The sequence below is a fragment of the Mugil cephalus genome, chromosome 10 (assembly GCF_022458985.1).
Source record: "Mugil cephalus isolate CIBA_MC_2020 chromosome 10, CIBA_Mcephalus_1.1, whole genome shotgun sequence".
Taxonomy (NCBI): Eukaryota; Metazoa; Chordata; class Actinopteri; order Mugiliformes; family Mugilidae; genus Mugil; species Mugil cephalus.
This window is the reverse complement of record NC_061779.1, coordinates 15053189-15076006: the sequence shown is the minus strand read 5'-3', so window position 1 is coordinate 15076006 and position 22818 is coordinate 15053189. Positions and strand designations below refer to the sequence as shown.

General features: G+C 40.6%; 3 protein-coding genes across 7 annotated transcripts in view; all 3 read right to left on the bottom strand.

The window, feature by feature from the left end:
* Window positions 1–501: 501 nt before the first annotated feature.
* On the bottom strand, window positions 502–4880 carry anxa2a (annexin A2a). Its single transcript, XM_047596919.1, has 13 exons — window positions 4759–4880; window positions 4122–4180; window positions 3924–4017; window positions 2937–3031; window positions 2731–2844; window positions 2513–2603; window positions 2239–2318; window positions 2090–2149; window positions 1702–1795; window positions 1520–1615; window positions 1310–1368; window positions 917–1039; window positions 502–802 (listed from the first exon to the last, which is right to left on the bottom strand). Exons 2-13 carry the CDS (start codon window positions 4167–4169, stop codon window positions 743–745), a joined length of 1014 nt encoding a protein of 337 aa, XP_047452875.1. The 5' UTR covers window positions 4170–4180; window positions 4759–4880; the 3' UTR covers window positions 502–742.
* A 181-nt stretch (window positions 4881–5061) lies between these two features.
* On the bottom strand, window positions 5062–14036 carry ice2 (interactor of little elongator complex ELL subunit 2). Of its 3 annotated transcripts, XM_047596918.1 has the most exons (15): window positions 13878–14032; window positions 12528–12629; window positions 12188–12419; window positions 11980–12099; window positions 11756–11890; window positions 11474–11590; window positions 10590–10749; window positions 9816–9997; window positions 8956–9724; window positions 8699–8868; window positions 8468–8597; window positions 6939–7023; window positions 6675–6725; window positions 5996–6239; window positions 5062–5478 (listed from the first exon to the last, which is right to left on the bottom strand). In XM_047596918.1, the coding sequence occupies exons 1-15, from the start codon at window positions 13889–13891 to the stop codon at window positions 5332–5334; spliced, it is 2658 nt and encodes an 885-aa protein (XP_047452874.1). In that variant the 5' UTR covers window positions 13892–14032; the 3' UTR covers window positions 5062–5331. The 3 variants fall into 3 exon arrangements, 1 of the variants encoding a protein (XP_047452874.1); XR_007113569.1 differs by lacking the exon at window positions 5062–5478 and having other exon boundaries at window positions 6218–6239; window positions 6939–7287; window positions 13878–14036; XR_007113570.1 differs by lacking the exons at window positions 5062–5478; window positions 5996–6239 and adding an exon at window positions 7129–7287 and having other exon boundaries at window positions 6670–6725; window positions 13878–14036.
* Window positions 14037–15641: 1605 nt separating this feature from the next.
* The window catches only part of roraa (RAR-related orphan receptor A, paralog a), a 172645-nt gene continuing 165468 nt past the window's right edge, over window positions 15642–22818 (bottom strand). For all 3 annotated transcript variants that reach the window (XM_047595795.1, XM_047595796.1, XM_047595797.1), the window contains one exon: window positions 15642–22412. In XM_047595795.1, coding sequence (XP_047451751.1) covers window positions 22248–22412 — 165 coding nt within the window. In that variant the 3' untranslated portion in view covers window positions 15642–22247. The remainder of the gene's footprint in view (window positions 22413–22818) is intronic.

Sequence of the window (22818 nt, the reverse complement as noted above, 5' to 3'; positions counted from 1 at the left end):
GCACCAAACAAACACAGAAAAACACACTAATGATTAAATCATCTTGACGGAGGTTCATGGTGGCAAATGATGCCGGTTTTCCCACAATCCTTTAGACGGCGAATGCATTATCGAAACATACACTGTTCTGTTTTCATTAAACCTTGTTTGCAAATAAAGCAGTCGACGGTAGGGATTTAAACAGTCGTTTAACATTCGCGGTCTAGACGAAACCGCTCTGATTGCGCCAATGCTGTCTAATTGTCGTTAGCCTATATATATATATATATTATTTTACAGCTTGGAGGATGATGTAGAGATGTAAGTCACCATCAATTACATCATTTAATTTAAATCTTTGCATATGTTCGGCAGCTTTCAAATAGTGAGAGGGCCTAAAAAAGAAGAACCGGAGGTTCCTTTAGATTAGATTAATGCAACTATATCGCCCTCTGGTGGTTATTAATGTAAATATCAAGTAAGAACAAAGTGGAAACTAAGTGGGAGGCAAAAACAGTAAGGTCAGGTAGTCCAACAAAGCAACTTTATTACCGTATTGGCACAACAAACATTGATTACCATGTATCAAAAATCTGGTCGTTTCTCTTTTAATGTTGTGCTGTGTGTGCAGAATGTATTTGTACTTCAAACGTGTGCAAGATGGGCTCTGGTCGCGCAGGTTGTTCCAGTTGTGAGATTCATAAGCCCGCCTTTACAGTGCACATTTCCTACGGTGGAGAGCAAGACCTTTGACGGTTCACTTTTACTGCTCTGGTCCACACAGTCCAAGCAGTACCTTCTGGTAGTCCCCCTTGGTATGTTCCTGCAGAAGAGGTGAAAAGAAATTGAGCAGGTTAGATGGGCTGCGTGACAGAACAAGCTTTAGTGTGAGTCGGTAATAGGCCAGGGGGCTCGCTCGGTGGTAAAATCCACTCACCAGAATAGTCTTTTGCAGAGACTGTCCAAAGTTGGCCTTGTACTCGGAACAGATCTTTTTCAGGTCCACTTCACAGCGCGAGACGATAATTCTGGTCACTACTTTCTCTTTGGCTCCTTTACTCTGAGCAGACAAGCAGACAAGTCAGCACTTACTGGAGTTGTGCGAGGCTCTATACTTAACTACAGCAGCTGATGCAACACTGTGGTAAGATAACTTTTGCTAAGCTTGGATTCTGTGTTCCTGCAGCAAAACGTCTCTTTCAGAAGCAGATGTACTTCTTACATCTGTTGGTTTAAAAAAAAAAAAAAAAGAAGAAGAAAGAAAGAAAAAAAGACTAGCCCTCAAAATAGCCACATTAGAACAAGAAGAAGAGAACAGTAGTGTGAGTACCTTCATGGCATCATTCAGTCTTTTGGCAAAGTACAGCTGTTTGTTTTCGAAGCACTGAACTGGAACAAAATAGAAACGCAGGAAATATAATACAAGAGTGTATTCAATATTTGACATTATTCTCATTTGAATTTTTCGAAGGAATTAATAAGTCATTCTAAGTAACGTTCTAGCATAATAATATTAATTACTGATAAAGGATAAGGGTACCTAGCACCAGGAAGGACTTTTGCAGGTCTCCTTTAACTTCCTTCGTGATACTCTCCTGCATGTCATAGGGGCTGTAGCTCTTGTAAGTCTGAAACACTGAGAAGCACAAAAACTGGATTAAACTTTACTCAGAAATCGACAGTTAAGCGTGAGCGTTGTCTCAAGGAAACTGGGTGTAGCACCTTTTTGCAGGTGAGGTACACTTCTCTCAGACATTATGGAGATCCAGGTTGCCACATCAGTTCCTTTTGTCCCCAGTCCGGCATCGTAGAGAGCCTGGAAGAGTTAAAGAAAGACCATTAACCCTGTTGTATTTTACACTAAGTGGCATGAATAAAAATATCCCTGTTACTGCTGATGTCCATATCTATTCCAGAGTTAAAACGCAAAAATGAATATCAGTGCCACATTTTCCAGTTTAAAACAGGTTTGTTCATATTGATGTAAAAAAACAAAACAAAAAAAACAGACATTTGTGCAGGACCAATGTAACACAGTTACGTCCTTTGATGTTAAAATAAAAGGTTTCGCATCAACACAGTTTCTATTTCGAGACAAAGTGAGACTTACTTTGGCGTCTGCGTCAATCTTTTTGTAGTCCACGACAGCGGACGGCTCATCTCTCTTGGTCTGCACAGGTAACAAGACTCAGGTGAGCGTCAACTGTATTTTGTTACATGAATGTTAAAAAAAAAAAAAGAGACGTGACTATATTTCACCTGCACGAGAGCCAAGAGCAGCTTAGCAAAGTTTCCAGAAGTGTCACCGGCCACGTCTTTCTCCAGCTCCTTCTTGAACACTGTGAGGAATTATATTTTAATGTGTCACATGACTGCTTGATATCTGGTTAGAGAGCATTAAGGACGAGATAAAAGGCATTTGATAGATACTACAGCATCCTAATGTCCACAAAATCACTGCATGTATTAGAAAAGTACATACAGGATATACATTTAGTCTTGTGTATGAAAGTCTAGGATGTTTTAAACTTACACTCTTTGTAGACCTTTTTGATTTCCACCAACTCATCATTGCTGCGTGAGCACACAATCTCAATGAGGGTTTCTTCATCTGTTCCTAAGCCCTGAAAGAGACAGAAACACATTCGCCACTTAACTTCAAACCCACTTGTAATTTGTATTTGCCACTTTTCCAGCAGAGGTCAGTGTTACCCTTCAACTGAATCCACTGGTGGAGTCGTCACCATTTACCTTGATAGATCCTCTGATCTCTGAGGCGTCGTACTGGGCTGTGCTCTTCATCAGCCCAAGGATCACGGTTTCCAGCGAGCCTGACAGTGCTCCTTTCAGGGCCGAGATCATGTCCTAAAAACACAACGGCATGACCCGAATTACACTCATTCAATACGACGACGATCGATAACACAATTTGGATTTCCTGACCGGCTCAGCTGTACCTTCTTTGCCCTCTTTTCATATGCGAAGGCGATGTCTCTCCTTTGGGAGTAGGTCCGCTTTGTTAGGACATCGATGATGGTCTGCTCATCCACTCCTGATAGAAGAGGAAACGTTAATTGAGATGCAGCATTTCCTTCAAATGACAGGATCATAGGATAGGAGCATACATAGCATATTTAAATTAAGTAAGAAATGGTACAAATATAAATAACAAGAAAAATATTTGTGCATTGACTGTTCAAGAGCCAAATTAATGTGCAGATGTTTAATAATGTAAAAATAAAAGTTTTTTTTTATGATTTATTATGTTCTTGTTATTAGGTTCTCCCTTTGCCTCACTGCAAGCTATTCTTCCTAGTGGCCCCCCTCACAAGATAGTCTATGTGGAGAAAACCTGAGAATATTATGTAGGGCTGCAAATCCAAATGTGATTAATCTGATGACTTTTTGTTCATAATTCTCCTTATTCAATCAGTCATGAGGTTTAATATAATGAAATAGAAAGTGTTTACAATTTCAGTTTTCTCTGTCAAATTAATAGGTAAATACTGAAGTATTCATTGGTTATCATGAAAGTGATCAGATAAAATCCTTATTACTGTTACTTGATCGTTTCAAAAGATGCAGATGTGCTCATGTGAGAAGGCTGCTCAGTACAGACAGCTCAGTTAAGCACATGACGTGTTCATGAGGAATTTCACCTTCATATTCTCATTTATCAAAACAACACACACATAGAACACATTCTTCATGACAACGATTATGAAATGTGGTGGGCCGGTGAAGAGTCAGAAGTCAGGCCGCTGCCAATGGAGCACAGCTCCACCAGGAACAGGACACAGAGGCGTTCACAGCACGATCCAACATTTTAAGCCTCGGTGCTGACTCACAAATACCATCTACCGGACTTATCTGGAGAGAGCGGCTGCAGAACCAAGCACTGTTTTTTTTTTTTTTGAGAGAGAAACTGAGTTCTTGTATCTTGCCTTTGGTTTTGATGGCCGTCTCGAGTCTGGCTGCATCTCTGTCAGGGTCGAAGTCCACAGCGGGCAGCACAGTGGGGTGCATGGGTTCAAGGGTCTGAGGAGAAAAGAGAATGAACACGTCATATATACACATAGTATGCAGTGCATAAAGACTGTGCGAGGTTTCATTATAAAGATTAAAACGAAGTATAACATTACCCCAGTGTTGAGGGACAGCTGTCCCAGAAACTCTGAAACCATAGCCATTTTTGACCGCCCTGAAACAGATGAAACCTTGTGATCAGATTTTACTGTAATCTCATCACTGACGTGAGCAGAAGGTGGGTTTATTTTACTTTAGATTTAATCATTTAAGTCAGTCAGGCAGTGTGTACTAAACAGTTGGCAGACAACTTTCACACACTTGTTTTTGGTAAAAAGTTGGCAACTGCATAGAGACTTTCTTATTAACCTATTTTAACTGGTTGACAAAATGTACATTCAGAGCAGATTTGAGTTAAACAGTCACAGGCTACTGGCAATCTAGCTCCTTCATATCCTTGTTCAGACAGACACATCCCTGAGAGCAACACAAAAGTGACACACCCTGGAAAAAGTGCCACTGTGCTAAGGTTAAATATAACAGTAGTCACATGAGCATGAGAAAAAGCAGAAAACAGGAATTAAAGAGGAATCAGGACACAAAGAAACATTTATACAAACTGAATGGAAGTTTTTTTTTTTTTTTTCACTAGCAAATGGAAGTTGGAAAATTCCAGCACCGTTTGTGCAAAGTTCATCCAGATAAGAGAACGACACTGGTTTCATAAACATGTAGAATATTAATCAAACTTACCTCAGATGTGGAAGCTGATGCAGAGATTTGTGCTGGTGAAGTTTAAATGGAGTTGGGTGTGGACTTGTAAGTTACTCGCATACAAAAAGGGCTTCCCCCTTTCACCCCCCTGACTCAAACTCCCTCCCCTTTCCATGCACTCATGACTCCACCCTGACTGGCGCTTTGTTAAGTTTTCATCACACACACACACACACACAAACATTATTACAGTAACTGCAGCTCCGTTCATGCCTTGAAGAGATTTCCTACAGTCCAGAACGCTACAACATCTGTATTACAGACAATCACCAAACTCCTATATGAACACTCAAACGTTTATTGTTGCTTTTTTATTTATTACAAAAATATTACAGACCAAAAAAATGAACACAATAACAATATAAATTATAGATTATATACTGTAAAAGTGCCTCAGCATTCACATTTATATTTAGGGGCAAAACCTATTTCCAATATGAAATCTTAGACATTGCCTGACTTCCTTTCCTTTCCCTTCAACAAAGGTCCAGCTTCTCCTCCTCTCACTCACCTATCACATGATAGGAATGACATTAAATTAAACAGAGGATTTCAAACAGACATCTGAATGAGTTTTTTCATATATTTGTTACGTTTGGCTGCGCGATTTTTGCCCTTCTTCTTGTTGCCCTGAGCTTTCGAGTTGTTCTTCTGCCCGACTCCGTGGCTGTTGGAGTGCGGCGGCCCATTGTTTGCAGTCTGGTAGCACAGAGGAGGGGAAAACATAGCGTAGCATTAATATAACATGTTAAATTCCACCTGAAAACATCGTCCTCTGAACTACAAACACCAGTTGAAAGAACTGAAGAACTGTTATTACATCCCTTTCCGCTGCTGTTTGTCAAGTTGAAAGATGTGTTAACATCATTATTATGTTGAAAATTAGACAGGCATCCCATGAATGTCTCAGAGACGACACAAATAAGACCTGTTGAGCTGCTCTGGATGCTCACTATTGTCCCTATTGTTAGTGTTGGGCTCATAAAAAAAACTATGCAGCAGCTAGTTCAGCTTGATTGATAAGAATGTTCTTGTGTGTGTGTGTGTGTGTGTGTGTGTCTAAGGAGGGTGTGTACTTCCTCAGTATTAACCAGTTAACACTCGCTTCCAGCGAACTTTCATGTCATTACCGTTATGTGTCCAAGTCTGTTGTTGTATTTTTTTCCACGCTGCCTCCTGTCAAACAGGAACTACATTCAGAAAATCAAATACACACCATTTGGAAGGGTTTTGGTGGGAAGGTGCAGGGGACCCGGCCGTGTTTCTGGTGGAAGGGAAGGACCACAGCCGGATCAACAGGTATCCAGGGGACGGGGCCTGACGCCGGGGGTTGTGGGACGGAGCCGTGGACCTGCTGCAAGTCGTATGCGCCCCGACTCACTTTTCCATTAGCCGCTTTTAAGAGGGTCACAAACGGTTCTCCCGCTTTGTGTGCGATCAGGTACTGGCCTTCTTCTAACCTAGAAAGTCACAGAGGGTGTGTCTCAGTCAAAACTTACGCACTGAAACATGTTGTAGCATTGCAAAGCTTTCTCAATTCCCGCATGAATGATGACTGGAATGAAGGCAAACAGTCTTAAGAAAGCAGAAGGTGACACGTCTGTTGTGTGCTGTTGAGTAATCCGTTGCGTAATTCTCCAGCACCAACATGAAAGGAGTTTTATTGGAAGTCATAGTGAACTGGTGAAAATGTCATGGGCTCAAACACAGTGTGAAGAAAGACGAGCACAGATTTTTTTTTTTTAATTGCTCCAATAAAGTAAGAGGTGTTTTATCTGCACAATATAGTTCTTAATTAAACAGTTTAAGATCCAATCTGCCATTCATTCATTTAATTGAGAGCAATCCTACAAAGTTCACATATTTGCAGATGATGAATGTCCTTAACAACTCACCCAGTTAGCTTTTTTAGTAGGTGGTGCAGTATATTCAGTGACTTGGAAATCCTGTGGATGGAAAAGAGATATCACCAAGGTTCAGTCTATGTCCTTTGGTTGATCCAAATTTCAACGCCAACAAAACTGGAGGTGATTACTGAATGAGACGGATAAACTCACTGACTCTCAAAACGACAAAACCTCGAAAACCTGAAAGTTATCATTCTGGGGCGAGTGGGTTAATCCTAATCATCTGCACACACCCATTCCATCCACACTCACTTGAAACCACAGGAGAGGCTCTGTTTCCAGTCGTCAGGCAGCTTTCTCAGCAGAGCCACTTTTGATGTGTGCGCGTTGATGTGAGCTACAGGAGGAGGAAGAGGTTGAAAGATAAACTGGGAGAACGGGAGACAGCGAGTGTGCACATCAAGAGCTTCACTTCATCATCCATGCCAATCCCAGCGCTTACGGAGTAATTAGTCTGAGGTGATTTGCCGGTATTGTTATGTTCTTGAGTGGGTGGTACGGATTGCATGCGGGTCTCCACTTCTTTCCTGTCCCCCACTCCAGCTGCTAAGTCCTGCCTATTTCAACAGTGACTTTCTTCAATTATGAAGCGTCACAGAGCCTGCAAACACGTCCATAAACCATACCCAGTTGTGAAATGCCACATGATAAACCACATGATGAACTACGAACCTCTAAATAACAAAGGAACTACTGCGCTTGTTGCGTAATCCAACTAATGTAAAGATGTTCTATATTTTTTCAAATAACAGAAATGTTTTTTTTCTTTCTATTACAAGATTTCTTACAACATTCTCAGTTGCCTCGTATAGGATTTTACTCCCTCTCTGGTGAGGCTTCATTACCTTAGACACATAAAACGTCATTATGCCGCAGCTACTAGAGTCAACAATTCAATTAATCCTGTACAGAAAACAGGCGGGGTCTTTCCCTGAATCTTTAGTCACAGGTAAGCGGCACATGTATAGTGGCAACATGCATTTATAGAAACGTAATTGAAGCTCAAAACAACATTTATCTGAACTCTGCACATGGCAATCTATGTAATTCCCCACAGTTAGTTGTGGCTGTAGTCATGGCAACAAAGTAAACCTAACCACTACATGGTCACAGCAGGATGGTGAGTCATCTACGGACTATTCCACTGGTTTGTGGGAGGATCTGCCTCGTGGACTCTGCTGAACACAGTGAGGAAGGGAAGAAAAACTCAGCTTTTAAGGCCCATAAATGTTACTTTGGCTAAGTGTTTGGCACTTACACCAATCAGGTATAACATTATGACCACCTGATTAATATTGTGTAGGTCTCCCTTTTGCCTCCAACATAGTTGTGACTCATCAGAGAATGGGCATGGGCCTTCTGAGGGGAGGGGTCTCTGTGAATCATGCTTGTTCCAGTACATCCCACAGATACTTGATCAGTTTGGGATCTAGTGACACCTTGTGCTGTTTTTCATGTTTTTTTTTGTTGTTGTTCCTAAAGCGTTTTTGTGTGTCTGTATCAGGCTGCATCCTGCTAGGGATGGCTGCTCTGGGGTGGGGGTGCCTGGTCTGGTCTAGGTGGGGCGTACATGTCTAAGTAAGGAGAACATTAAATTGTCACAGGATGGTAAATTTCCCCTGTCGGTGGTCATGATGTTATGGCAGATCGGTGTATGCTGAAGAATGAACGACCAAAGGGCTACTCCTTTTACCTTTCAATTAAAGCGGTTTCAGTAACTTAGGTGACTTGATTTTAAGAGAATTAGTAGGATTGCATGCATGCAACTGTGAACTTTTTACCAGTGTAAGAAACTGTGCTGGAGTGGAGTAATGTCTCTGTCCACAGCTGACACGCTTCACTTCTGGTTAAACACTCAACCCCGTAGCTCAACTGGTACTCCAGCTTCGGCAAGACGTGCACCGGCACGAACTATAAAACAATCGTAAATAAATAAAGTTGCTGCATATATTACTTTTATGTGTCAACATAAAAATGAACTTCTGGGGGACACGCTGTACTGATACGTATACCTGGTTTTGACTGTTGCCAACTTTTCTGGTATGGGTTAATGACACAGAGCTGCGCACCAAGAGCAGTAAGTCTTGCAGACTGTAGAGCTTGTAAAGCAGGTTCCCGTCTGCTGGAGCCTCGTAGTCTTGTTCATCTTCAGCACTAGCCTGGAGATCTTCTGAAAGTATTTCTGTGTGTGTGTGTATGTCAATAATCATTAGTCAAGTCATACAGACACAATTTAAATCTTACAAAATGAAATTCTGCTGGCACTAACTTTTGTGCTCTGTAGTATTAACGTTGAGAGCTGAAGAGTCACTAGCAGCACAGGTCTCGCCGTCCTCATTTTGGTTTCTTTCCAAATACGAGGACACACAGGCTTTTACCAGGGATGTAGGATGAGAGTGAACTACCGGTGCTGTGCTTCGGGATGGTGACTTGGAGCATTTGGGTGATTCGTTGTTATGCTTGAACATGGCCGTCTGCATGCGCAGGATCTCCCCTAGCTGATCCTCTGAAACCTTTGCTCTTTTGCTTTGTCTTTTGCACCTAGTAACTTTATGAGGGGATGACTCAGGTGTAGACTCAGATGCAGGTGTATCTGGAGTGTTTGTGGAGAACGCTGCAGCCTGAGGGTCAGGTAGTTTCGCAGGCGTTACTGCTGGAGACAAAGAATCATCAATGACCAGCTTCTCATCGTCTGAGTCTCCTGCAAAAGTGAGGTTTTCATCACTTTCCTGGGCAGAGTCAACGCTCGTTGGGTCGGTCTTCTGTATGACTGTATCACTCACAGCCGGCACAGCTGGCTCTGTGATGGGATCATTCACAGACGAGCTGCTCACCTCTTCTTGAGAACTTATTTTCCTCTTACTTGAAAGCAGGGAAGTGTCTTTTTTGCTTTCGACGCATCCAGCCCTTTCCTTCTGTGTCTCCTGCATCACGGACCTTTTAGAAGGCGTCTCTCCAAATGTCTCCAGGTCTGTGAGGTCCACATCAAAATCAAGACCCCTGTTTTCAGAAGACATGATGTTTCTCTTGCAGCTCTCCTAATTTAGGAAAAGCAAGAATGATTGCCCTGGCCAAACAAGAACATCATATCACATATACAGGACCATGTCTGTTTCAGCATTGACATACCAGTGAGGTTTGCTGCTCACTCAGAAGAGACTCTGTCATTAAACGGAACGCATTCACACTTCCATTGTTGGTGACGGAGAGCTTCAGACTCTCCTCGTGGTAGATGTGACTCCTCTCTCGCACGGTCATTTCAGTCTTCAGTAGAGGAGAGTCTATGAACACTGTCTTCCTCTGACTGCGAGCTGAAGGATATACAAGATAAAGGACTATGTGAAACAGCACCACCATGAGGCTGCTCAGTATCAGTACACAATGAGACTTGTCTCAGATCGATTCATTTAAACAAAAATGAATGATAGAATCTCAAAACTCTCTCATTAATCTGTCTTCATATCAAGTATCATGTATGAATCCTTCTAATGAAGCTATTTTAATATTAAAACATGCCATCACAAGCTATATTTTACTAGATACTACGTGGGCCCATTGTTGTTGATGCTTTCAAAATTCAAATCTGCTGAGAACAACAGAAAGTCACTTCATATTACTATTTCTATTCTCTCATCTCCTAAAGCATGTAGGCATATGAACATGGTGTCACTGATAACCACAGCAAATCTGTGTTGTATTTTTTTAAGGTAACAGTGTACTGTGTGTGTTACAGTTTAACAAATGTTTTAAATAATGATGAATAGTTTGTTTCGCCCTTTTAGCATAAGAGCAGAAAGCAAATAGCAATAGAGGAAACCAAAAATTGGAAGCAAATGTTAAATTGGCTCGAGTTCAGTTAACTTCCACCACGACTGTCTGAGCAGCCAACTGAAGACGTCGTACCTTTTCCTGGGCTTAATTTCACCCAAACAGGCAGTTCCCATTGCTCCTCAAAATCGGGGCCATGGTTGTCTAGCAGCCTGACTAAAGCATCACGAGTCAGACAGACATGAGGCTCATAACAAGCAGCCAGTCTCTCAGCATTCCCATCACTACTGATCGTCTGGAGAGAGAAACAAGAAGAGATCACGCTACTACGACATCTACTGAATTAATTAAATGAATACAAGCAGCTGAACAACTGTTCATAACAGGGGTGTCAAACTCATTTTAGTTCGGGGGCCACAAACAGCCCAATTTGATCACAAGTGGGCCGGCCCAGTAACATAACAGAATAATAACCTATAAGTAATGACAAGTCCAGATTTCCTTCAATTTGTTTCAGTGCAAAGAAAAACAAGTAAATTTGGATGATGTTTGTCTTTAATCATCATCATTCAAAAATAAATAAATTTAAGTGCAATTTGGCCTCATTTTTATCTGCTGTTTTGTCCAGGTGTTGTGTTCTGTCCACTTCTCTGACTAAAACAGTGGACTTTTTAGAAATAAGAGTTATTTTCATTTAAAAATTGCAGTCTTCTATGTGATTTCCACATTTACGTTGCAGGCCCGATTTGACCCTCTGGTGGGCTGCTTTTGGCCCAGGGGCCTTATGTTTAACACCTGTGGTCTATAATAAATGAAAGCCTGGCCTGGCTTCTGCCAGAAACACAATTAGCACTGGTTTTGCTGAGCAAGACATGACCACCCTCTGGTGTCTCTGGCGAAAACTGCAGCAGCTGAAATTAAGTTACAACAGACCTGCGGTCATGAATCCCATTCTAGCACTAAAACATCTCTGTGACTTACTTTATTGGAGCAATTAAAAAAGCGAGACAATTGCTTACAGCATGCATGTCCTTAGCTTTTTTAGCTGGAGGATTCTCTGATGAAACACTCTGATAATCCGATGCAAGCTGAGCATCAGCAGGCACTATCTCATGGTCTGTAATATTCACTTTGCCCTGGAGAAATAAAGCGTACAGACACGGAAACAGGAGGAGTTAATCAACACCGTAAGACTGATTCTGCAATTCAATACTTTGAACGTTGAAAGGGTGCATAAAAACCGGACAGTGACATTTCTGAAAATCCGCAGTATATGAAATGCCCTTCATAATGCGCATTACCATGGTTAGAAGCTGTTTCTCAAAAGTCAGCGCTAGTCCTGGATTGAACGTTCCTCCTGTCAAACTGGTCATCTCATGGATCTGATAGAGCTGAGGAACTGTCTTAATGCACTCTAAACAGCCCTTGAAGAACTCCTAAAAAAAACAAACAAATCTGCAATTAATATTTTACTGCTTATGGACATAAAACGCACAGAGCTGATGACAGGTTGTAGCATCAGTACCTCCGAGTATTGCAAAGCTCCTTGTGAGATGAAGCTGTAGTCAGCAGCGCATATTTTAGCCACATCTTGCAGGTACCTCATGAACTGCATCACTTCATTGTTTACTCTCGTTTGCAGACTCTGAAATATTAGACCAGATCATTTGATAAAGTAATGGAACTACGGTTATCTACTTTTTTGAAGATCATTAAGAAGCATATGCTGTTACCTGTGGAGGATGTCGAGTTTTCTTGCTCTTTAAAAACCCAACATATATCCTCTGTTCTTGGCTGGAAAGGCTAGACATACAAGGGAAGGGAAACCTAGGTTCGGGATAGGCATCATCAGCCTCAGTCTCACTCTTATCTTTAGACTCCACAGATTCTTGTATGGAGGAAGAGCACGAGGCTTTGGCAGGCTGAACATCACACTCCTGTTTTATGCTGCCATTCTCTGAAGGACTTGGAGAGGGACAAAACAAAAAACATGTCAAATAAACACTCACTAGTTATGTACACAGTGAAAATGCACCAGAGGGGCATCACTTAAACATTTATTTGTTGACATACCTTTGGAGAAAGGCCCAGAGTTCTCTGATATTAGGTGCAAGGGAATATTTGTCATACTGATCTCTGGTAAAGAAAGGAGCTTCAGGGAGTGGATCGTCCTCCCTTAAATTAAAAGGAGAAAGTAAATGTTATCACAGAGCAAATATTTTCCCCAAACAGCTCTGCAGAGCCATGCCTCTATACTGAGACTTCTTTTCACATAGAAGATAAAGAAACGTCTTCCTGTTCCTGTTGTGACAAATGTACTCACTTAGTTACTATATCTAATGACATATACCACTACTGAACAAATATCTACATACCTGTATTAAGTGTGACCTGAAGTCAGTAACTCCATTTCAATAGGTTGGTGAAAAAATGACCAGAGCCATAATTATTTCTAAATCTTATCTCAACAAATCTTGCTACGACCGAATAACCATCAACTTATGGTCACAAACACTACAGCTACTACAATAGTGTAATTATCATCAACAATTATGCAATTACTAATATTTCTGAGTTATACACAAAACGCGAGTACAGGTTTCTGCCTTCTAATTACAAGATCACAAAAAGTCCTGCTGCTAATATTTTAGTAGTGACCCCCACATGCAAACGTGATATGATGAATGCGCACATCAGCATTAGTTTGCCAGTAACAAAACCACACGAGATATGTGTATGGCTCAGCTAAACTGCTAGGAGTCAAAAATATCGCCAATACTTTCAGCTTAACCAGCAGGCTAGTTAGTTTATGTTGGCCTTGATGCATCCTGGTTTGTTCCACCACGGTTTTGACTTTGTACAGACAGAAAACACACAAAATCAGGGTGACCAGACGTCTCCGATTTCTAGGGGCAGTCCCCGTTTTGGACTTGTCCTCCGGCTAAAGCTGTCAACAAATATCTACTCAATTTTAGCATTTTATGAATAAGACACAAAATGATGCGCACAGACTACGATACCTGTTATTACGGTAGCCGGAAATAAAGCGCATTGCGCGCAGACTACAAATATTACGGTAGTGAGTTAAATATGAATAAATATGTCAAAAATAAAGCAAACCGCAATTGTCTCTGTTTCTTCATTTCATCTTGATAAAATTCAATTATTTTTGCTGTAAATGTCCCTGGACTTCATCTCATAAATCTGGTCACCTTAGGTTAGGTTAAATACACTTTTATTGAACAAGCAGATGAAGACCGTTCGGTTAGCACGTCTAGCTGTTAGCCAAAACACACATGAGTGAGCCCAAGTTAGCGAACGACGTAGCTAGCATGAAGTTAAATATATGTATGTCATTCATTAAATTGCTTCAGCTGTCACACAGTATCATCTGGGATACAAGGCAGTGAAAATGTTACTTACCATACCAGCTCCATTATTGCCACCGTTAGCACTCCCTAGGAGTTAAAACATTTAAGTTTCTGTGATCGTGTGACGGATGTTTACGTCGGTAGCTAGGAAATGACGCGCTTCTTCTTCCAACTGAATTGACAGTTTGTGGCAACCTGCTTGCGGTGCATCACCGCCACCCACTGGAGGAGGATCGGGAACTGCAGGTTGACAGAAATAACTTTTCCATTACCATCACTATTTACTCAAAACACTAACGAACTCCCCACAGGAATGCACATGTTGCGACATTATTGCCGGCAACAAAGCTCTTAATTACAAACACTCAGTCTCCTGAAATCACTAACTGAAGAACCCTTGTTCTTGCCCAACAAACCTTGGCTGAGCATTTTGGTTGCAGTTATTCTCAGAGGCTCGGTCCCAATGAAAGCCACAGTCTACTACAGGTCTGTCTTTAAGCTATGGGCTTTAGTTGCACTCTGGGGATCAGTTAATTCCCAGCTCCAGAACTGACACTTAAAGGCAACCAAGCTGGATCTCTAGCTGCTAGATTCTCATATTCACACCTGTCTGAGACAATAACCTCAATGTCTGAGACCAAACTAAATCAAAACACTTTTCATTTTCTTTGGAATTTATATTGGCAGTAAAAGTATGACCATCTTCCTAATATTGTGCAATTGTGTGTCAAAACAGTTGTGACTCATCAGAGAATGGACATTGGCCTTTTGAGAGTGTCCTGTGGTGTCTGGAAACATGTTGTTAGTGGGGGAGTTTTGGGTCCTATCGGTTGAGGGGAGGGATCTAGTGAATTTGCAGACCAAATCAACAGCTTGTGCTGTTGTTCATGTTTTTTTTTTTTTTTTTTTTTTTTAGTTGTGTCTTAACCATTTTTGCCTGTGTCAGGCTGCATCCTGCTGCCATCAAGGCGTGTAATTGCGACGGGGTGGAGGGTGCCTGGTCTGGTCTAGATGTGTGGCACATGTCTAAGTAAAAATCCACACGGATGACAGGTCCAAAAGTTCCCCCAGCAGAACAGTATATTGTCACTAGATGGCCGGTGTTATTTACTTCTCCTGTCAGTGGTTTTAATGTTGTGGCTGATCGGTGCATTTTAAGGTGACACAGGAAAAATGTGATTTAAAATTAAAAATTATTCTACAACTTTTTCCACATTGTAATTCCTAATTCCTTATCAGAATTGTAAATGTATTACATGAATAAATTTGATGAAAAATGTATATTCCTTGCAGGGATATTGAGTCATTCAGTAAAGCAATGGACTTTTTTTTTTTTTTTTTAATTAGAGGGGAACAGACTTTGTCGTATAAGAAACATTGTCTGTACCTTTGCTACAGATTTGTACTCAAGTTACTGATTTCTGTTCCATGTGTTGTTTCACTCCATTTAAAAGTACATTACATTACTGTCAGAATTAACTGTATCATACACATTTTTTGTTTTGATGTATTCAGTGTTGATAATCACAACAATAATGAGGATTAAAATATCATTTAACATGTATTGGACATTTATTCAGATTTTCTTTGCCAGTCGTCCATTTTCAGATCAAAGTATTGACCTAACTGAACAACAACGTACTTTCCAGTGGCGTAAGGTTGCCAGGTTTGATTTAATATTAAAGAACTATTTAGGCAAGGTAGATTAAATAAAGCTACCGCTGCTCCAAGACATGAGGTATGTTTAATTTGTCTGAAAAAGACCCAGAAAGAGAGAGCAGACAACAGAGACAGATAAACAATCAGGAGGAAAAAGCCCATTACAAGCGGTAAATTTTATTATGGGATAACAGCACATAAAGCACATCTAAAATCGATGTGTCCAATGCACTTTTAATAAAGGTAATATTAAAGGTACAGTTTCTAAGTACAATATAACAACATTCATATTAGAATGAAAAGTATTTAAAAGACAACATTAAATTTCTTATTTTTCTTTACAGCTGTATTTACAAAATGAATCAAAATACTTATTTTCATATTTAAGAATCAGACAAGAAGGAGCAAAACTACGTTTGTGAATAGACTACCTGCTAAAGAGAGTTCAAAAGAGCTGGATAAAAAGGTACATGATCATCTGTCCCCATTTAACATCAGTAGCAAACGTGTGACTTAGAAATTTGTGACAACCACACACTAGTTTCGGCTTTCCCCATCGTTTTCACTGCTTTTGCATGGGAAAAGGAAACCACCCCTGCTCCACCCACCCTTCATGTTAAGATACCCCAAAACAGACTGAGGGCACATTGAACACAGAACATTAAAGAAATCCAGATGTGTTGTATACCTGTTTTACAAACACATACAAATACTTAATATACAACGCATTAGCAAATCTTCCGTTCTCAGTCGAGTAAAAAAAGAAAGAAAGAGAAAGAAGCACGGACAGAAAATGAAGACACTTGGATTTTCTGCTCGTCTAATCAGAAGGAATAAAAAGACAAAAAATAAAACAACAAAAAAACGTGTGCAGGTGAACAGTTCTGCAACATCATCCACGAGAGTTTACTGACCGTCCGAGATCAACGCGAAAGAAACGTCCCAGTTTCAGAAACAGGGTGAGGGGGGGTGACATGTACACTCTTAAAACCTATACATCGGAAACCCTTCGACATCAACCCACGTGAAAAATGATCAACAGCACATGAAATCCGAAAACACAACAAAAAAAAACAACAAAAAAACATTTTTAAGCGGCGTGAGAGCGAGAATTCATCCCCATGTACAAAATACATTGTCACTTCAGAACACGTCTGGAAAAGCACGAAGAAAAGAAAGAAGAGACAATCAAAACCATGTATGCATGTCGTTACACCGAGAGGCACTCAGTGTGATTCGTTTGTGTGTATTATTGCAAGAGTATTCTTACTGATATTTGCTACAGAGAAGAGAGAGAAGGTCAACTTTGTCTTCGAATGGCAATCCTTTCATGTACATTTTTAACACTTTGCCTTATGCCACCGGTCTGTTTAGGGACAGTCTAAAAACGGGGGAATAATAAAAAGCGTATGGAGGCACCACTCCCCTGCATCAGGTGGAGAGCAACGCGAAACACAGGAGGTAAATAGTTAGCATCTTAAAAACAGGACAAACTATAGCCTCAGTGAGTGGTTCTTTTTAGTACAATCAGACAAAGAAAAAAAAAATTAAAATAACACAATACTGCTGTTTCAGTTTGAATATTATAATTTTTCCACAAACCAGAAAAGCAACCTTAAATAGCTTGTTAATTAGCAGATACTAGCTTTGCTATAAGTCAGAAGGAAATAAGTGCCTTATCCCAGGGCGAGCGCACTGATACAGGAGCTGGCTCTGGGTAATTTTTTACCACTATCATTTTCATTATCATTATTTATTCATTTATTTATCGAGTTCTAATATCCATAATACGTTAATACGCAATGAAATGAGTGAACTAATAGGGCGGCCAGGCTTAGGAATCAATACTCGGTTCACAAAATTAACTTACCTAGCACCACACATCAGGGCAACACAAAATTAAATGTCAGCACACCCTATCTCTATCAAACTAATCCTAAAGGAGGGAAGCAAATAGAAACAGAGTTATCGTACAATATGATGTAATTGATAAACAGATAAATATTTTCACTGGGTAGGCCTTAGTAGCAGTATTTTCCTCTTACCTATACAGACAGAAGTTACAAAGCTACCTTTATACATGTGATCAATAATAACATTAAATATGGTGAATAAACGGCCGAGAATGAGGGAGAGAAAGAGAGAGAGAGAGGGAGAGAGAGAGAGTGAGAAAATAAGATATACAGCATACAGGCCATGTCAAGTTCTTAGTTCTCCACCCGGGAACAGAACAGGTCAAATATACAGATGGAACATAAACTCGTCCACAAAATCAACAACAAAATAGAACCAAATAGTGATAAATAAGAGGTGTATTTACATGCAGATGTTCAAAGACTATTATGCACAAAAGAATGAAAAATAATACACGGACATATATTATTGCTTGACATTCGATTATGGCTAAAAAGTTGTTTTTCAATTATTTTTTATTTTTTTTCGTTTCTCTTTAAACTATATTCTTAAATGTAATCATAAATTCTTATCACCTGTGCTTTGGAGAATGAGTTTTGTTCAAATGTGACGTAATTCCGAGTGACACACCGGCAACTTGGAAGCGTGACATAACGCGGACCCTTGCAATTTCCGGTCAGGACGATTCGTTTTCACAATTTTTAATTTTTTTTTTTTTTACAGTCTAGGATTTGTGGCACGTTTTTAAAAATTATTTGTTTTTGTTAGCTTCGTAGTCAGTCCCACAGACCGATGTTGAATTGCCGGAGGCATTATGTCATGCTTTTAAAAACCTACACCTATCACGGATGGATCAAGCTCAGCATTTCCAGAAACCTCTTTATTCCTTTTATTTTTTAAATTCACTTTTTTCTTTTCCAAAGTCCAAAATGAAATCGAAACCCTCCTCGTCCACATAACCCTGTTCCTCTTGTAATTATTAAAGCCTTGTCTGGGGTTTATTTTTATTCACACACAGTGAGAACAAACACATACGCACGCACACACACGCACACACACTATTGCTTTTTTACAAACAGACAACAGAGCAGAGACAGAAGGACCAGCACATTTGACTGTATACTATACACTGATTGAATAGCACACGTAGCATTAATCCCTTCATGGAGCCGGGACACCTCGGATGAGAATATACAGACGGACGTCACGTTTTCAGGCCTGTGTGAAGGAGACACACGCATCCGTGCGTCCGATGACCATTCGCTGCTCTCCTGCCACTACCGCAACCACACCAGCACATAAGGAGATGAAAATAGAGTGATGGGGCTTTATTACTTTTTGTCATCGACTGAGAGTAAACATTGTACGTTCGGCTGTGTGTTAATTCAAAAGGATGATGACTGCACTGTAGAGACCCGTAATTGAAACACAAGGCATATTGCTTGTTATATATCGCAGAACAAAAGACGCTCGGCTGCTTGAAAACTCGCAGGTAAACAAAACTGAACACATCTCAAGAAAACAACCGGTTTTCGTCTCTCAATAATCAGATTTCCCAAAGTCCTAAATCGAATGCGTGATTGCTAACAAGCAACACGGAAACGTGTACGAAATTGAATAAATTTCAAGAAATCTCTTTTGTTGTTTCTCCATCATTTTCTCAAGTGTATGTGTTCAGAGTGCTATGCCAGAAAATAAAAAAAAATAAAATAAAAAAAATAATTAAAAAAAAATTCAGCCAAGCTCTGCTCATCAATTTTTCATTAATTCACAAAAGAGCTAATCAAACGCAGCTCCAGAGGAGAGCAAGTTGCTTCTTCGGTCTACCTGTTACCTCCCTGAGCGTTCACACCTCATCCTCTCTGCTGCTCTTGCCGGGGGGCCGCCGGGCCTCTCAACCTGGATTGTCTAGCAGTGTTCCAGACTGGGTTTTCTTTTGCTTTGAGACTGAGGTTTACTAGTCGTAAGAGGGCTTGTGCATATCCAAAACAGGATTGGATCACAACAGAGATTATTACTCAGGTACAGCATGTCTACTACAACCCAAACACAGAAACAGATTTAGTATTGCATAAGAATATTTGGTTTTCTAACAAAGAGGGTTATCATTTGTAAAGACCCTGACGACACCATTTAATATTAAAACAGGTTTTTTTTTTCTTCTTCTGTGAGACTGAAACACGCTGCTACTGAAAAAACGGCAGTTTGTAAAAGTGATGGGGTTTGTTGTTTTAACAAATGAGATTATTCGCTTTTTTTTCTAAGACTTGGCTGGAGGGCCTCTTATGGACATCAGTAATGTGAGATTCTTTACAACTCAGTGATGATTTTTTTTGTTTTTTTTTTAAATCCTATTTTCAACCATTTCTCATGGAACATCCCTGAAAAAAAAAAAAAATAAAAACAACTTCGTGAATACAAACAAATGTCCTCTAAAACAGAAAGCACAAAAAGAAACTCTTCCCTGAGGGGTGACAGCACGAGGCATTAACGCCTTGTACAAATTGCACGGCAGAGGAATGATAGAAAAACAAAAAAAAAACAACAAAAAAAAAGACAAACAACTGGATTCTATGTTACAGTCGGTGACAGATGTGTTAACACACGTTGATGGGTTTCTAAAGGGATGTCATTTTCTCTTTTCTTTTTTTTTTTTAAACTCATTTTCACTTCCTTTTCATTTTTTTTAAAAGATATTTCTAGAAGTCGCTACCGAGATTGCTGGAATGTCTTAGGAATCCATTCTACGTTACAGACGAGTAGACTGGAAAGCAGAAGCAACGACTACTGTTTGGCACATCCAGGGTTTCTTTTTTCTTTTTTTTTTCTCTACCACTTTACTACCACACTGACGAGAAAGACACACTCAACAAAACAGAAGCACGACAACAAAGCATTCTGAAAATAGCACTTGTCCTACCATTTTTATGTTTCTCCCCTAACCATACAGACAACAGCTAGTCTAATTATTGCAGGAGTATAGTTAAGTGCTACCTGACATCTTTTTCTCTCCCTCGTTCTCTTTCATGAGTTTATTAACCAAAACGAGTTACAAAAATAGAAGCTTTACAACCAGACAAGGCTTTGAATATTCACTTTCCCTTCCCTGTGACTTCTGTGTCCTGTTGCGGTGTCGCTGGGCCGAGGGCTGAGGTGAGGAGGCAGATAGAGTCACTCTTTAGACGGCGACGAAACATGAATGTGCTTTTTTTTTGTTTTTTTTAGGTTGGACACTGGGTCTCCGCCGTTAGGCTTCTAACGTGCTTGTTGTATCTTGTTCTTCCACTAGGTGGAACAATTGGATTGCAGTCTGTGTGTGACTTTTCCAGTGCAGCCACATGGCTATTGAATACAATGTTGATCATTAAGGCCTGGCTGGGGTAAACTTTCCTTTGTCTATTTTCTTTCTTTTGTGTGTGTGTAGCCTTCTTTAAATCACATGTGAAGTTTTACACTGTAAAAAAAAAAAAAAATGCAAACCATCGTATTTCGGACAAAAGCGCGTGGTTTATCGGCTCTGCTTTGACGAGTGCAAGGTTGGCATTTAAGAGCGTCTTTAACTTGCCTTCTCACCCGCGCCTCTTTTTTCGCCAACCACGCCAGCCATCCTAACATACATCCCCGTACGCTTCCAGGGCAGTATCATCTGCAGCTCCCAGGACTAACCTCTGTGACCATGATTCAACTTGTATTTCTTGTGCACATGCAACACATCACTAGGTAAATATACAAGTCTTAAATTAAAGAAAGGTGTAAATAAAAGTGCCTTATCAATTCAACAATTAAGAATGGTCTAACTACTAATATCATACATGTTATTTAAAATAGATTCTATAAACATTACTTTTTTTCTGTATAGTAAGTACTTATGACCATATACCCTGTAGTACATTATAAAACAGGTGGAATGGACCCTTTTCATTGTGGCGGTACCCTGTGCTTCTTCAGGGCACCCTTCCAGAGAAGGATTAATAGCAGATGGCCTTACATGATTTCACTATGCAACAATGGTGGATGGAGTCTTTGACAGCTAAAATCATTGCGTTTTCATTAGAATTACCAGAATTCTAGGTTTCTTTTTTTTTTTCTCTTTTAAACGATTGTCCGTAGAGAGGCGCCGACTGCATGACCATGCCAATGGAACCTCCCTCAAAGTCGCTGCGTGTTTTCATTCTGAGCACTGTGTCCAAAAAATACGACTGAACGCAAGAGAGAGAGAGATAGAGAGAGAGAGAGAGAGAGAGAGAGAAACCAAAACAACAGAAAATAAAACAAAAAGAAAAAGTGGCTGAACTTGACCAAAATGTGCGCATTTGTCAGTTGTTTACTCAGGTTTTGGGGCGTGTCGTGTGGTCTGCGGATGGAGATGTTAGGCTTCGCTGGAAAAAAATGCAAAAACTGTTTTGGGAGTGTCATCTGGAAAATAATACTGATGTGGTCGTCTTCTAAACTAGAAATCTTCATCTGCTTTTGAAAGTGTCTCGAGAATCGCTCGCATGATTTTGCGGTCGGATGCGGTCAATACTGGTGAACGCGGGTGAAGTGCAATCGGGAGCTCCGTGTTAAGAAAGCGCATAAGAGGGTCAAGTTCAACCAAACAGAAATGATTTGTTCCTATCTCCTCTTCACGTCCCGTGGGGTGTCAGGTCCCACGCGACTTCCGAAGAGAACTAAATTCAATAGAGTAAACCTTGACAATCAACTCCCCGAGCCCTCCCCTCCAATGTAAAAGAAGAAGTTGAACAGCGTGCCATCTGTCCGCTCTGGTTTGTGCAGGGCACCAGTAAAGTGTCTCAGATTCCTCCTCCACATTCCCCTACGGTGGGCACACTGGCACCTGGCAGGGCTGCTACCCGTCAACGGGCATGGACTGCTCAAAGTCTGATCCAAACAGCTCCTTGTATAAGGGGGGGAAGTGGGCACGCACAATGTCTGGGTATATTGCTTTGAAAGCTGTAAGCTTCTCTGTATGCCTACTGCACAGCGCTCGCAGTGTCGACACTTTGCATATCAACTGTGGAGAGAGAGGAGACAGGCTGTTTAGATTCACAGGGAGGCAAGGACATGGAGCAATGGTAGTGAAAAACATTCCTCCCTACAGTGTATTCCAGCTCGCACAGGGGCAAACAGACTTGTAAATATTGAGACAAGCGCTCAGGCACGAGGAAAACTTGACATTTTCTATTAAGGAGCTGCTGCGATTGATAAATTGCCACTTCTCCGCTGATAAAAAGGCATTCCGTGTCCCATTATGAATGTTTCCCCAGGAATCAGTGTTTGTTTAATCTAATGCGTTAAAATGGTTTATGGCCCGTGGATAAAGATCCTAAACAGTGGGAGATTACGCCGCTACAAGAGCGGAGCGAGCTTAGCAGACAGCTACTTCCAGGGATAATGGATGGAGGGTGTGGTGTGCGGTG

What these genes read in the sequence shown, in the direction of transcription:
- anxa2a (XM_047596919.1), bottom strand. Translation starts at nt 4,169, where the DNA reads ATGGCTATGGTTTCAGAGTTTCTGGGACAGCTGTCCCTCAACACTGGG. An exon ending in TGTACCTCACCTGCAAAAAG is followed by an intron (nt 1,616 to 1,701) that starts GTGCTACACCCA and finishes TGTGCTTCTCAG; the next exon opens with TGTTTCAGACTTACAAGAGC. An exon ending in AAAGTCCTTCCTGGTGCTAG is followed by an intron (nt 1,369 to 1,519) that starts GTACCCTTATCC and finishes ATTTTGTTCCAG; the next exon opens with TTCAGTGCTTCGAAAACAAA.
- ice2 (XM_047596918.1), bottom strand. An exon ending in AAGCTAAGGACATGCATGCT is followed by an intron (nt 10,750 to 11,473) that starts GTAAGCAATTGT and finishes TTCTCTCTCCAG; the next exon opens with ACGATCAGTAGTGATGGGAA. An exon ending in GTGAGCAGCAAACCTCACTG is followed by an intron (nt 9,725 to 9,815) that starts GTATGTCAATGC and finishes TTCCTAAATTAG; the next exon opens with GAGAGCTGCAAGAGAAACAT.